This window comes from Malus domestica, chromosome 15, assembly GCF_042453785.1.
Source record: "Malus domestica chromosome 15, GDT2T_hap1".
Classification (NCBI taxonomy): domain Eukaryota; kingdom Viridiplantae; phylum Streptophyta; class Magnoliopsida; order Rosales; family Rosaceae; genus Malus; species Malus domestica.
The window spans coordinates 9,510,679-9,524,876 of record NC_091675.1 but is presented as its reverse complement, the minus strand read 5'-3'; the positions used below and the strand labels follow the sequence as shown (position 1 = coordinate 9,524,876).

General features: G+C 39.3%; 3 protein-coding genes across 3 annotated transcripts; all 3 read right to left on the bottom strand.

The window, feature by feature from the left end:
- Positions 1-369: 369 nt before the first annotated feature.
- Positions 370-9,730, bottom strand: LOC103400265 (uncharacterized). Its single transcript, XM_008338919.4, has 4 exons — positions 8,782-9,730; positions 7,745-8,249; positions 2,095-3,047; positions 370-1,117 (listed from the first exon to the last, which is right to left on the bottom strand). Exons 1-4 carry the CDS (start codon positions 9,706-9,708, stop codon positions 521-523), a joined length of 2,982 nt encoding a protein of 993 aa, XP_008337141.2. The 5' UTR covers positions 9,709-9,730; the 3' UTR covers positions 370-520.
- LOC103456244 (flotillin-like protein 4) lies at positions 4,476-7,547 on the bottom strand. Its single transcript, XM_029095226.2, has 2 exons — positions 6,361-7,547; positions 4,476-5,260 (listed from the first exon to the last, which is right to left on the bottom strand). Exons 1-2 carry the CDS (start codon positions 7,288-7,290, stop codon positions 4,730-4,732), a joined length of 1,461 nt encoding a protein of 486 aa, XP_028951059.1. The 5' UTR covers positions 7,291-7,547; the 3' UTR covers positions 4,476-4,729.
- A 1,718-nt stretch (positions 9,731-11,448) lies between the features above and the next one.
- Positions 11,449-13,222, bottom strand: LOC103456245 (small ribosomal subunit protein uS17). Its single transcript, XM_008395927.4, has 6 exons — positions 13,072-13,222; positions 12,936-12,976; positions 12,657-12,757; positions 12,013-12,157; positions 11,842-11,931; positions 11,449-11,721 (listed from the first exon to the last, which is right to left on the bottom strand). Exons 1-6 carry the CDS (start codon positions 13,081-13,083, stop codon positions 11,631-11,633), a joined length of 480 nt encoding a protein of 159 aa, XP_008394149.1. The 5' UTR covers positions 13,084-13,222; the 3' UTR covers positions 11,449-11,630.
- Positions 13,223-14,198: the final 976 nt, after the last annotated feature.

The following is a 14,198-nucleotide window of genomic DNA, read 5'->3' as shown; positions in this document are numbered from 1 at the left end:
AGATTGACTGAAAATGGTATTTTGTAGCCAAGCTAGCCCTAGCTATGTTTCTACTGCTAAAAACAAGAAATTGCAACATTTGGAAGGCTAATACTTTTCTTCATTCCCAATAAGAAGGAAAGTCCACATACTATTTAACGTGTCATTATTTTATTGTACAAATATTATAATTATAATTATTCATTTTCTTTTTCATCGGTTAGATATCGTATTTAAAAATATATATATTTGATATGAAAACTGTTTGGTCATCCATATTAACTTTAGCATGTTAGAGAAAATAGTTGAAGCAGAGCAGGCATATATTTTGCAACCGAATAATTAAGCAAATACCAAAAAGGTTCCACACATGTAGCGGGGACCAACTAGTTGTGCAAATAGTATTACTGTCAACAAAAAAAATAGCAAATAACTAATAAAAGAACAGCAAATAAACACGAAACTATTTATATCATCTCAACCGATCACACGTAGCATCTTGGCTAGATGGTAGTACTTTTGGTGGAACACAATTCAGAGTTCAGTTGCTATCGAGAGTCGAGTTGGTGGAAGGACAATTGGACAAAGTGCCCATCCAAGCTGGTGGCTTCATGCCAGTTTGTTCATGAACTGTATTGAACAATGGTGGCAATGCCTTGTAAACACCAGCAATCTCCTTCATAGCGCCGTTGGCACCACCGTCACCGCCTTCCCCACCGTTATTAGTCCAAATGCTAATCTTTGGCTGAAGACCACGCACGGCTTCAGCATTGATCTTAGCAATTTCTTGAAACATGCCACTGTTGATCATCATATAGTCCCTCATGGCTGCATAGTTGCCTCCAAGCGCGTCCCAAAGGGAGCGTAGATATGCGCCTTGGGCTTGTCCGAGGGCCATGAGTCCCTCAGCCTCTTTTTGCTTTGCATAACATTCTGCATCAGCAGCTTGTTGACGAGCATAGAGCTCCGCCTCTGTCGCCTTCTTCTTCGCATAAAAGTCTCCATCGGCAGCTTGTTGACGAGCAAAGAGTTGTGCCTCTGCAGTTGCTTTTTGTGCCTCAGCCTCTTTCTCTCTTTGGTAAAGAATTGCATCCGCAGCTTTTTGTTCTTTGTAGAACTCCGAATTTGCCGATTGCACCTTTGTTTCACATATGAATTATGGTGCTAAATCAGGCTCTGATCTTATGTGCATGCATGTAATAGTAATAGAAGAAAAGCGAAGCCATTATATATGCTCTATAGTTGGTGCATAAAAAGTGCATGAACTTAATTTCTCATGTGTGCAAATAATACTCCATAAGTCCACATGTATAAGTTACGCAATGCACTTTAACCCTAGTTGGCATGTTTGGGGTCCCTGCTATCAAATTCTTCTGCAAACAAGTCATAAGATTGAAACTTGAAAGTGCTTCTTGAAGTACCTTCCCAAAGCAAGAAAAGTGCGCTTCTAGTTATCTGACATAACTCCTTAGTAACTTTAATATTTATGTGAAAACGCTTTTAGTCAATTCAAAACATTTTTAAACATGTCGGTGTTATAATTAATACAAGGAGACCAATACATGCACTTCAAAATCAGCTCATACTAATACATGCATTTTTGATAAAAAGTGCAAGAACCTATGCCACAAATGGTGCAAATAAAACTCCAAAAGTAAGACATATATAACACGTACACACATATATAAGTCCTGCAATTTAGACACCCTGGTTTTGTGCATTTGTGCTTACTAAAACTCTCTACATTGTCAAAGGTGCAATGAAAGGATAAACCTTAAAGCAAAGTAATGAGTTAATTAAAAAGCTACCTTATATGTTAAGGTTTCACCAAATTTCAGAGCTCAGATTGCTATAAAAATAAAAATAAAATAAAATAAAACAAGCATATTGGAAGACTATATGAAATTTCTTTTTGCAAGTGGGAGAATGAGATCATTCAAAAAAAAAAAAGTATTATCCTTAGTAAATTATGATCAAATAACACTATTTAACATAACTTTTTTTCATCCCAATCCGATAATATGACACCAATTAATTTGCATCTATATATATATATATATATATATATTCAATTTTATTTGTTTAGAAGGAAAAAGAAACAAGCAGAAGACGTACCTTGGTTTCATACTCAACACTGGCCTCAGTCAATAACTCAGCCTTAAGCTTCTCCGTCCTGGTCAAGGCATTCATCCTCTCCACCTCCTTTTGCAACTCCGCCTCTCTCAACGCCACCGCTTTCGAAGCCTCCACCTCCGCCACATGCGCCTCCTTTGCCCACCCAGCCTTCTTCTTTGCCAGCTCGGCATTGGCCTTCGCCACCTCAGCCTCCCTAATATTCTCAAACACCTTCACCTCCGTCCTCGTCTTAATCTCCTCCATTTTCCCCTCTCCCTCCCTCTGCGTCCTAAAAATCTTCGTCTCTGCATCAATCTTGGCCGCGTTCTGCAGCGTCAACCCCTCCCTCTCTTTTGACCCTATCTCGCCTTTCTTCTTCGCCTCCGCCACATCAACCCTAGCCTTATTCGCCGCCTCCATCTGTATCTTCTGCCCCAAGTAGCTAAAATACTCATGCCCACGGACGTCCACCAACTGTTTGACATTTGCATTGTAAATCAAAAGCCCGAATTGATTCAATTCTAACTGAACCTTGTCAAACACCTCTTTCTTAAATTCTTTGGTCCCCTTGAACACGTCCTCCATCGTCATCGAGGCGGCCAGAACGCGGGTCTCACCCTCGATGATGCCCTGGACGAGGTCTTTGACGTGGCTGGAGAGCTGATCGTGGCGGCAGAGGAGCTTAGCGTACTTGTGGAGGCTGGGCACGTCGTCGACGCGGGGACCGATAGTGAAGACGGCGGGGAGGATGAAGGGGAGCTTTTCGGAGCTCATGGCTTGTACTTCGAAGGTGTAGTTGACAGGGGACATGTCGAATACGCTGCAGGATTGGCCGGGCATAATCCATGCCTTCTTTGCAAGCTTGACGTCATCGATTCCGACTCCGGTGATCACTAAATACTCTGAAGCGTTCGCGACTCTGTACCACAACATGGTTACGCACGTACGTTCTTCTTTGTTCTTTGTTTGTGGGCAGCAGTGCTTAGGGCTAGGATTTGAGATCTTGGCCGAAAATTTTAACTGTAATAGGACTAGCCAGGGTTTTTTTTATAGGTAATGCTAGGACGTTGAAACTTAATTAATAATTTAATCATCTATATCATTGCAAATTTGATTTAAAAAATTTGGTCCCCTAACATTATCCCATAAAAAAAGAGTTGGGGTTTGGATGGACTTGTGACTCCGAATATATAGTTTCTCATTGTAATTAGACCGCTAATGTAGGAAGGAGACCAGAGAAATATATCACAAAACAAGGAAGGATATAGCAAGGAGGAGCATTCCTAAAAAGATTGCACTTTCTTATTCTTTTCTTTATATATATATAATGTATCACCCGTGTTCCGGTCACATGCATTGAAAAATCTCTCGTCATCATGACTACTATTGGGAAACAACACCACCAAATTAAAATTGAGGATGTAATTCAATTTGGAGTCTTTTTTCTTATTCGAAGCAAAAAATAAAATAAAATCTATTAATGTAGCAGACAATGGGAGAAAAAAGTAGAGTGTGGAAAGGGAGTTTTGGGGGTGAGGGAGGCGGCCAGCGCAAGTTGGGGTTTTTATGGTTTTTTTAATTTTATTATTTTGTTTTTATCATTAAATAAAGTTAGTGAATGCTTTTTTATTAAAATATACAAAGATTTGAAGCCTTTTTTTATTAATTTTCTTTTCATTAATATGTAGCTGAGATATATATTATTATGATTAGAAAAAGAGTTAGGGTTTGGATGGACTTGTGACACCGAATATATAGTTTCTCATTGTAATTAGACCACAAATATAGGAAGGAGACCAGTGAAATATAACAAACCAAGGATTTCACTATTTAATTAGGAGTTGGAATCGGATAAACTGCTAATTGACCTATTAATTTGCAGTTGGCAGTGATAACACTAGGTCAAAGTAGAGGATAAAAGCTGCTCCGTATTATGTGGCCAACTATAATATCTCTTAGCATTTTCATTTGAACTGTTCAAAACCTGTTCTTTTTCCTTTTTTTTTTTAAATAAATAAAATTACTTGATTTTTTCATAAAATTACAAATGTAATTAGAATATTATCTCCTATAACTTAAGGGTGTACTGTAATCTCTTAATTAATGCTAATTATTTGCTATAAATTATAGTGCCCTCAGTTTTATATAACAGCATGGTTGTGTGTTTCACGTAAATGAGTGATCTTGTTTGATAGAATTGTTGGAGTATATTGAGCTGACATGGATCAGCGGTGGCTGAGATATATTCTTTGTCCACTCGTCGTGTGGATGACTGACTCAAGCATTGTTTCGAGAAATTTAAGATTGGAAAGGTTGGAGATCGGGAGGGTGGGATGGCCCCAGAGAAGTTATTGTGGTAGAGATCCAAGTGTGCTTAAGGCTAATATTCCCAATATAAAATATATACAACCGCGCGAGATTCAGAAATACCAACAAATACTTCTTATCGGTCACTAAAACAAAATTCTCACTGATCACTAAATACAAGAAAATCTGCAATATCATTAGCTCTAAATTAATGCATGATAGTCCATGATCCGACAGTGATGTCGTACTTTCGATTGAACACAATTCAGAGTTCAGTTGCTATCGAGAGTCGAGTTGGTAGACAAAGTGCCCATCCAAGCCGGTGGCTTCATATGCCAGTTTGTTCATGAACTGTATGGAACAGTGGTGGCAACGCCTTGTAAACACCAGCAATCTCCTTCATAGCCCCATTGGCACCACCATCACCACCCTCCCCGCAGCCATTAGTCCAAATGCTAATCTTTGGCTTTAGACCTCGCACGGCTTCAGCATTGATCTTAGCAACTTCTTGAAGCATGCCACGCTTGATCATCATAAAGTCCCTGATAGCTGCATAGTTGCCTCCGACTGGGTCCAGAAGAGAGAGCAGATATGCGCCTTGGGCGTGTCCGAGGGCCATGAGTCCCTCAGCCTCTTTTTTTCTTGCATAACATTTTGCATCAGCAGCTTGTTGACGAGCATAGAGCTCTGCCTCCGTCGCTTTTTTCCTGGCATAAAAGTCTCCATCAGCAGCTTGTTGACGGGCATAGAGTTGTGCCTCTGCAGTTGCTTTTTGTGCCTCAGCCTCTTTCTCTCGTTGGTAAAGAACTGCATCCGTAGCTTTTTGTTCTTTGTAGAACTCCGAATTTGCCGATTGCACCTTTGTTTCACATATGAATATGGTGTTAAATCAAGCTATGATCTTATGCTTTATGCTAATAAATTGATAAGCTTTTGTGCATACATGTAATTGTAATACAAGAAAAGTAAAGCCATACGAGGCATTAGTACATAAAAGTGCATGAAACTTATTTCTCAAATTGCAAATAAGATAACATGATACCCTCTGCTCATAGAAATCACAACAAAACTTTTATTAAAATTTCAAATGCATACTTTCAGAAAATACTTAAAAATGCTTTTTAAATATATAAGCATAAAAAAGTCACAAAAACACGATCAGAACTGTTTTTAGTTAGCGTAATGCTAAGGAAACTAAATTTATAGATAAAATTTATAAACTAAATTATTTCAAAAACATTCTCCCAACGAATTATAATTAATATGGGGAAGCAATACACGGAATTCAAAACTAGCTGTACATAAAAGTGAAAAGAATCTGCTACAAGTCAATTAATCCTCCAAAAGTCAACATATATGAGTTCTTCAAGTTTTGTGCTCACTCTCTAGATTATCATATCTCAATGGAATGGAATAAAATCTACGCAAAATTAAACTAGAAGCAACTAATAAAGCTACCACTTACCAGTATCAGAAAAGAAAAGAAAAACTAATCAAGCTACCTTAAGGTACAAACAGGCATTCATCTGTTACTCCATATTTGTGTTGGATCCCAATCATGCATAAGCTTTGAAATTTGGTTAAACAGTGACAGCTTCCTTGGAAAAAGTAAAAGCACTATAAAGCTTATTACTGTTTCACCTATTTTCAAAGCTCATGATTAGGATGCAACACAAAACATATGAAAATGATAAATGAACGCACTAATGCTACAGTATTAAACCAAATTTAACAATCGTCGATCTATCGTTGTATTGTTCATTGTGATTTTGGTCGCATATTTTTTCATAGCTGCGTAAATATGATTATTGTTCTCTTGGTCACCGATGTTCAAAGATTAATGGTCACTTCTGATTCACATTTAAATTTAATATTAAGGGTTGAGAGAAAACATTAAAAACACATTCATTTAATCTCAAGATTAATATTGAATTTAAAGGTGAATGACACAGGACGTACCTTGGTTTCATACTCAACATTGGCCTCAGTCAATAACTCAGCCGTAAGCTTCTCCTTCCTAGTCAAGGCATTCATCCTCTCTACCTCCTTTTGCAACTCCGCCTCCCTTAAGGCCACCGCCTTTGAAGCCTCCACCTCCGCCACGTGCGCCTCCTTGGTCCACCCGGCCTTCTTCTTCATCAGATCAGCATTGGCCTCCGCCACCTCAGCCTCCCTCATATTCTCAAACACCTTCACCTGCGTCCTCGTCCTAATCCCCTCCATCTTCTCCTCTCCCTCCCTCTTCGTCCTAAAAATCTTCGTCTCCGCATTAATCTTAGCCGCGTTCTGCAGCGTCAGCCCCTGCCTCTCTTTTGACCCAATCTCCCCGTTCTTCTTCGCCTCCGCCACGTCAACCCTAGCCTTATTCGCCGCCTCCATCTGTATCTTCTGCCCCAAGTAACTAAAATACTCTTGCCCCGGAGCGTCCACCAACTGTTTGACATTTGCATTGTATATCCACAGCCCGAATTGATTCAATTCCAACTGAACCTTATCAAACACCTGTTCCTTAAACTCTTTTGTCATCTTAAACACGTCCTCCATTGTCATTGAGGCAGCGAGAACCCGCGTCTCACCCTCGATGATGCCCAGGACAAGGTCTCTCACATTGTTGGAGAGCTGATCCTGGCGGCAGAGGAGCTTGGCGTACTTGTGGAGGCTGGGCATGTCGTCGGTGCGGGGTCCGATGGTGAAGACGGCGGGGAGGGTGAAGGGGAGCATTTCCGAGCTCATGGCTTGGACTTGGAAGGTGTAGTTGACGGGGGTCATGTCGAAGACGGTGCAGGTTTGGCCGGGCATAATCCATGCCTTCTTTGCAAGCTTGATGTCGTCGATTCCGACGCCGGTGATCACTAGATACTCTGAAGCGTTCGCAACTTTGTACCACATGGTCGCGTACGTGCGTTGTTCTTTTGATTGTAGGCAGCAGAGATGAGGGTTATGATTTGAGAACTAAGACGAAAGAAGCAGTAATAGGACTAGCTAGCTAGGGTTTTTATTAGGATTTGGGTGTTCTACAAAAACAGCGATAGGGGTGATGATTTGAGATCTTGGGCGTAAGTTGTGTAACTGACCTATTAATTTGGAGCTGGTACTTCCAGTGATGAGTAACACTATTTCGATCCAAGTAGCGATAATAGCTCCTCCGAATTAGAATCTTCATTTGAATTCTTAATACATATTCTTTTACGTTTTATTTTTTATTTAATATAAGCCACGTATTTATGGTATGAAAAATGTGGTAAGTGTACATAATATATCACTTAATACAAATTTGAAATCCCACATATATTTCTCACAATTATTAAACACATGAGACACAGAAGAATCTGAGTTTAGTTGCTAGGATGAGAATTGTCCAAAGTGCCCATCCAAGCAGGAGGCGACATGCCGGTTTGTTCATGAACCGTCTTGAACAACGGTGGCAACATCTTGTAAACTCCGGAAATTTCCTTCATAGCCCCATTTGCACCACCATCACCACCCTCTCCCCCGCCATTAGTCCAAATGCTGATTTTCGGCTGAAGCCCGCGCACGGCCTCGGCGTTGATCTTAGCAATTTCTTGAAACATGCCACTATTGATCATCATAAAGTCTCTCATGGCTGCATAGTTGCCTCCAACTGCATCCAAAAGGTGGCGTAGATATGCACCTTGAGTTTGTCCAAGAGCCATGAGTCCCTCAGCCTCTTTTTTCTTGGCATAAAATTCTCCATCGGCAGCTTGTTGACGTGCACAGAATTCTGCCTCCGCCAATGCCTTTTTGGCATCTGCCTCCTTCTCCCTTTGGTAAAGAATTGCCTCTGAGGCTTTTTGTTTGTTGTATAACTCCCAATTCGCCTCTTGTACCTTTAATTTGTTTATAAACACTGTTGTTAGATAAAGCTTTGACACAATCTATATATGGATTTGGAATTAATGGATATAAGTAAAGCGAAGGAATATGTCTATCAACCAAAAAAAAAAAAAAAGAAACTCCAATATGCATGTATTTAGTTTGTTAATTAGATGACGTAGGTTGAGATAGTGGAGGAGTCAGAAATATGCATGTTTTTTGTTTGTTAATTAGATGACGTAAGTTGAGACAGTGGCGGACTCAAGATTTCATATTAGAGTGCGTCTAACAAATTCTAAACCAAAACATCATATGGATGAGTTATATGTTCCAAAACCAAGTATCACCAACTCATGTTGAGAAGCTTCAAGAACATACCAAGGATTAATAAAAAATTAAAAGAAAGTTTAGAGGAATTTAATGGAAAAAAAGAATTGTTTATTATGAGGATTTGTCATTTTGCATTTTGTAAATTTTTCGTTATAAAAGAATGCATGATGACTTCTTTAGAGTATAAATAGTAGATCGTCACATAAAATTAGATACCTTCGTTTCATACTCAACGCTGGCCTTACTCAAAAACTCAGCTTTAAGCTTCTCCGTCATAGTCAAGGCATTCATCCTCTCCACCTCCGTTTGCAACTCCGCATCCCTCAATGCCACTGCCTTTGCAGCCTCCACCTCCGCCACCTGCGCCTCTTTCGCCCACCCGGCCTTCTTCTTCGCCAGCTCAGCATTTGCCTCGGCCACCTCAGCCTCCCTTACATTCTCATACACCTTCACCTCCGCCTTCACCTTAATCTCCGCCATCCTCCCCTCCCCCTCTCTCTTCGTCCCATATATCTTAGTCTCCGCGTCAATCTTAGCCGCGTTCTGCAACGTCTCCCCCTCCCTCAGCTTCGACCCTATCTCCCCCTTCTTCTTTGCCTCCGCCACATCAACCCTTGCTTGATTCGCCGCCTCCATCTGTGTCTTCTGCCCCAAGTAACTAAAATACTCATGCCCTGGGACATCCACCAACTGTTTGACATTTGCATTATATATCAAAAGCCCAAACTGGTTAAGTTCCAACTGAACCTTCCCAAACACCTCTTGCTTAAACTCTTTGGTCCCCTTAAACACCTCCTCCATGGTCATCGAGGCAGCGAGAACACGCGTCTCGCCTTCTATGATTCCCTGCACAAGCTCTTTGACGTGGCTGGAGAGCTTGTCGTGGCGAGAAATGAGCTTGGCGTACTTGTGGAGGCTTTCCATGTCGTCAATGCGTGGGCCGATGGTGAAGACGGCGGGGAGCATGAAGGGAAGCTTTTCCGAGCTCATGGCTTGGACTTCGAAGGTATAGTTAACCGGGGACATGTCGAAGATTATGAAGGACTGGCCGGGGAGGATCCATGCCTTCTTTGCTAGCTTTATGTCATCGATTCCGACCCCCGTGATCACCAGATACTCTGAAGGGCTTGCAACTCTATACATTTTAGTTCTTGTTTACTTAAGCAATGGCAAGAGATATGGTATGAGTGAAGGGAAAGGAGTAGAGGTATTTATATATAGAGAAATGCACAAGAGAAATAATTTATGTAATCTGATATCAATTTTTTCAACAGTTACTTCGAAAGCTGATATCGACTTGGAATTTTGGATAAACCTTGCTTTGATAATATGTCAATGGAGAAAGATGGGTTGTCACTTCAGAGGAAACTGCATGCTACTTGCTTCTTCTTTCCTTTGTTCTTAGCTTTTAAATTATTTTTTTTTATTTTTTTAAATACAAGACGTCAACGGATCGATTTCAGATCGGATCATATTACCCGTTCATTTTAACGGGTTTGACACGACACAATCCGTTAAGATATCGAATATGTCACAAAAAACGACACAAACATGAGAAAAACGACATGATTGCCAAGACTAACCAGACAAACATGATTTAATTGACAAATTTGGCAAATTCTTTAGTTTATCTTGTTTTTGGTTTTGTGTCCGCTACAAATTTGTTCTTGTTGAGGTCGTTTTCGTTACCATATTGGCAAATGCAGCTGGCAACGCAACCGTTAGAAGAGGTGCCGTACGGTACGGACAAACTATGATCCCTCAATTCATTTAAGCAAAAAATTTGTAGTTATTTAAGCGACTTCTGTGCGCTAAATTTTTGTCAATTTTGGAACTTGTCATGGTTGTCCTAGGGGCATCGATCATTTTAATGTCTTATATATGCATTTTTGTTTTGTTTTTTTGTTTTTTTCGATGAAAGAATATGGCAAACGCACGACCCGAAGACTCCCCTTGTAGTGTTGCGTCTTAAACAATTGGATTTGCCGTTACGGTAGGGCCTTGGAAAACTGGCATATATACTATATCATTCCAAGAGGTTACTTATGGTGACTTCTTTGGGGTCATCCTCTTCTCTTCTCTCCCCTCTTACATTCTCATTTTTGTCCTATTGTCTCTATATAAAAATCAATATAAGATGTTAACATAGCTTAGTCCTAACCGTTCAAATAGAAAGAGAGAAAAGAGAGATGGTGAGCTTAGAACTTTTTCGCGTGCGGACAATTCATCCACCTGGTCTGGAGGTTAAATCTTTAAATTATACGACATAAAAGTTAATAATCTTTAGTGAATATGTTTATTTCTTGTTGATGACACATCATTTAGATTGAAATTTAGTCAACAAATTTGATCTACGTAGCGTTACTCTATATTTATATAGAACAATTGGATTTGGAGAACACAAGACACAAGGCATAACACCTTGGGAAAGGACTTGGATGTGCAGCATTCCCTACCAACACCAACTACTGGAATCGTTACGCCGACAGAATTGTAAACAAAATTCATAACTGAAAATCAAAATCAAGGCATATTGAAGAAAATGAGACGGAAAACTTATCCAACTTGAAGGTCGATGCATGCAAAACAAAAAAGATTAGAGTTTCATTCGTGTCTAACTCCTTCAAACTCCCTCAAAACAAAAAAATCATTCATGTTTACATACGTACCATAAATGATACGAGTGTTCATCAAATTCAAATTCAATCCTCGACACCAAACGATTTAAAAAACATACCCATTACGACAGTTGGACATATCGGTATAAAAGCGATGGCAGTAGCATGGCACTAGACTAGCTACTAAATAATTGACTGCACTAAATTGGCAATCAATTTGGAAGAGACCCGTCACCCACACAATCGCAACAATATGAATACAAAATGATAAAAGGGGTAGCAAAATTCATGATAATGGTTCAACAAAAACCTTAATTCACCGTACACGGATCAAATATTTTAAAAGCAAATAAAATGCCAAAAAACAGTTCATCTGTCAAGAGTAGCTCAATCTAAATGCACTTCTTGCACAAAAGTAAAACTAACATACTTCTCAGAACAGTAATATCATATTCCAGTGAATGCCTTCTTCCCAGTTCCAGATGAACCGGCTGGAGTCACCTTCAACACATTAAACCTCACTGTCTTTGACAATGGCCTACAAAATTCAGAGAGAATCACCGATTAAACAAAAGATAAATTGACGACTAATGGGTAAAACAAACTCAAGCTGAAACCAATCGTAATAGTTTAACAAGCAACATGCATAAAATCTAACCTGCACTGGCCAATAATGACATAATCTCCCTCTTTCACACGGAAGCAAGGTGAAACGTGAGCCGGAATGTTTGAGTGCCTTTTCTCGTATCTAGAAATAAGTGAAAAATTAATTATCCTGTTGTTAAAAAACAGAGCAGAACTTCACTTTCTCATAGTAATTTAGCCTCACCTCTGGTATTTTTTAATATAATGAAGGTAGTTGCGGCGAACAATAATGGTCCTCGACATCTTGGCACTGTGGCAAGTACCAGAGAGAATACGACCCCTGATGGAGACGTTGCCAGTGAAAGGGCACTTCTTGTCAATGTATGTTCCTGCAGTAACATGCAAGCAGTTCTTTCATGTAAAATATGACCACCAATCTTCAAATAACACAGTCATTCAACCATTTACAAATACAAAACCACTTCAAGCATTATTCACCTCCCGACATCACTCAACTCGCTGAATCATCAAATGTACATGTCAAATGGCAACAAGCAACAATAAATTTCAAAGCATTCCACAGCATCTCTAATTTATAGTGCAAGCAAATGAACTGAGACGATACTACAATCCCACCAAAGAGCGCGAAGTATCACAGTTGTAAGATATTACTCATCATCTAGATATCCGAACTTTAATCTCAGCTTAAAAAAATGATAAATTTGTACACATTACACGAGTTCAATCAATCAGGGGTCCATGGATAATAATTAAACAACATAGCCCAAATGCTTGACAATGCAAATAATCTAATAAAAAGTAGGAAAATAGAATGAAAAACAACAATCGTAAAAGTAATCAGAGAAAAAACAAGAGATTAAAATATACCTTCTATAGCATCTCGGGGGGTCTTGAATCCCAACCCAACACTCTTCCAGAAGCGATTGCCTCCCTTTCCAGGCCTCTTTCCCTTCCCTGTCTTCTTTGAGCTGCAAAAATTCATAATATCCTCATATATTATATACCCGTTAATCTTAATATTCATGTTATTATATAAAATAAATAAAAAGAACCATTTGATTTCAGCAGAAGCAGAGGAACGAAACCACGAACCAAATCGGATCTAAAAAGCTCGAAAAATATGATATTTTGAAATAAATTGGTTACCTGAGGAAAACCTTGGGCTGCTTCAAGAAAGCCTTCTCGGTCTGCAACAAAAACAAGCACGAACAGATAGATTCAGAAAACGGCAAAGTTAGAGAGAGAGAGAGAGAGAGAGAGAGAGAGAGAGAGAGGGATCTACCTGTTCCGCCATTTTGGAGCTGGTGCGAGGAGAGTGGTGGAAGCCGACGCCGTAAGCAGAGAGACCGAATGAGCAACAAAACCCTAATCTGTGCGGAGTAAGAGTGGGGCGAATATATGCGGAAACCCTAGTTAATGTAATGACTAAAATGTCCTTGGGTCTGTTTAAGTGAGCTCGACCAACATGTTTAATAAAATTCCTGGGCTTTCTTCTGTCAAAGAATATAATGGGCCTCTTTTCTTCTTCAACACTTGGGCCTTTTGGGCTCCCTATTTTTCTGTCTTTGGGTTAGAGAAAGAGAGGAGAGACAAAATAACGTGCGACACATGATGCCACGTAATTAAAGTGAGATATTTGGGGTTAAGTTTAAGCATACTTTATAAATTACTTACAAAATCAAAGTTTAATCTCAAACATCAGATACAAAATAAACGCTTTTAACCACTTAAATTGCAAAACACATGAATACCCAATTTGATGCATACCCAAAATGTGTCGATTAACCGTTGACGTACGTGTGGCTCACATTTCACAATACATCAACTGAAAACATTCACACACACGCATAAACAATTGACCGTGGACCAATAACTCATAGCCCAACTAACAAATGAAAATTTATAAGGCCCAAACATTTTCGGCGGGAAGAAGAGAAAGCCGAGAAACGTGGCTGAGATTGTGGTCCTACGTGGACTATAGTCCCCATTGGAGGACAATAAGAGAAGGAAAAAATGGTAATTCCTCGAGGAACGAGCCGTTAAAGGCTGACACGGTTTTTGGGACCCAACACTGGCCTTTTTGAATTTCTACACCTCGCAGCAGAACTTTTCATGATTTTAATCTATTTACAGATTGACCAGTCTACCCTTCTTATTAAGTGTATTTTTGTGGGTGTTATTGTTAACAACAATACGACGATTAGAGTTTGAATTTGAAATACAGTAGGTTGAAGATGAACGTTATATTTACTAACATAAATATACCAACTTATTTTTTAGTGTTTTTTTAATAATTACCTATAATAATTATATTATTTAATATAATAATAATTTAACGGTTATATATAATTTATGTGATTACATATATTTTATACAACCTGACTATTGATTATATTAAAATTTTCCACC

Excerpts from the sequence above, each read along its gene's own strand:
- LOC103456244 (XM_029095226.2), bottom strand. The coding sequence starts at position 7,290 with ATGTGGTACAAAGTTGCGAACGCTTCAGAGTATCTAGTGATCACCGGC. Across the intron at positions 5,261-6,360 it reads ATGTTGAGTATGAAACCAAG|GTGCAATCGGCAAATTCGGA; the intron begins GTACGTCCTGTG and ends TGTGAAACAAAG.
- LOC103400265 (XM_008338919.4), bottom strand. The coding sequence starts at position 9,708 with ATGTATAGAGTTGCAAGCCCTTCAGAGTATCTGGTGATCACGGGGGTC. Across the intron at positions 3,048-7,744 it reads TTTGGACAATTCTCATCCTA|AAGAACGTACGTGCGTAACC; the intron begins GCAACTAAACTC and ends CAAAGAACAAAG. Across the intron at positions 1,118-2,094 it reads GTGTTGAGTATGAAACCAAG|GTGCAATCGGCAAATTCGGA; the intron begins GTACGTCTTCTG and ends TGTGAAACAAAG.
- LOC103456245 (XM_008395927.4), bottom strand. Across the intron at positions 12,758-12,935 it reads CAGCCCAAGGTTTTCCTCAG|CTCAAAGAAGACAGGGAAGG; the intron begins GTAACCAATTTA and ends GAATTTTTGCAG. Across the intron at positions 12,158-12,656 it reads CCCCCGAGATGCTATAGAAG|GAACATACATTGACAAGAAG; the intron begins GTATATTTTAAT and ends ATGTTACTGCAG.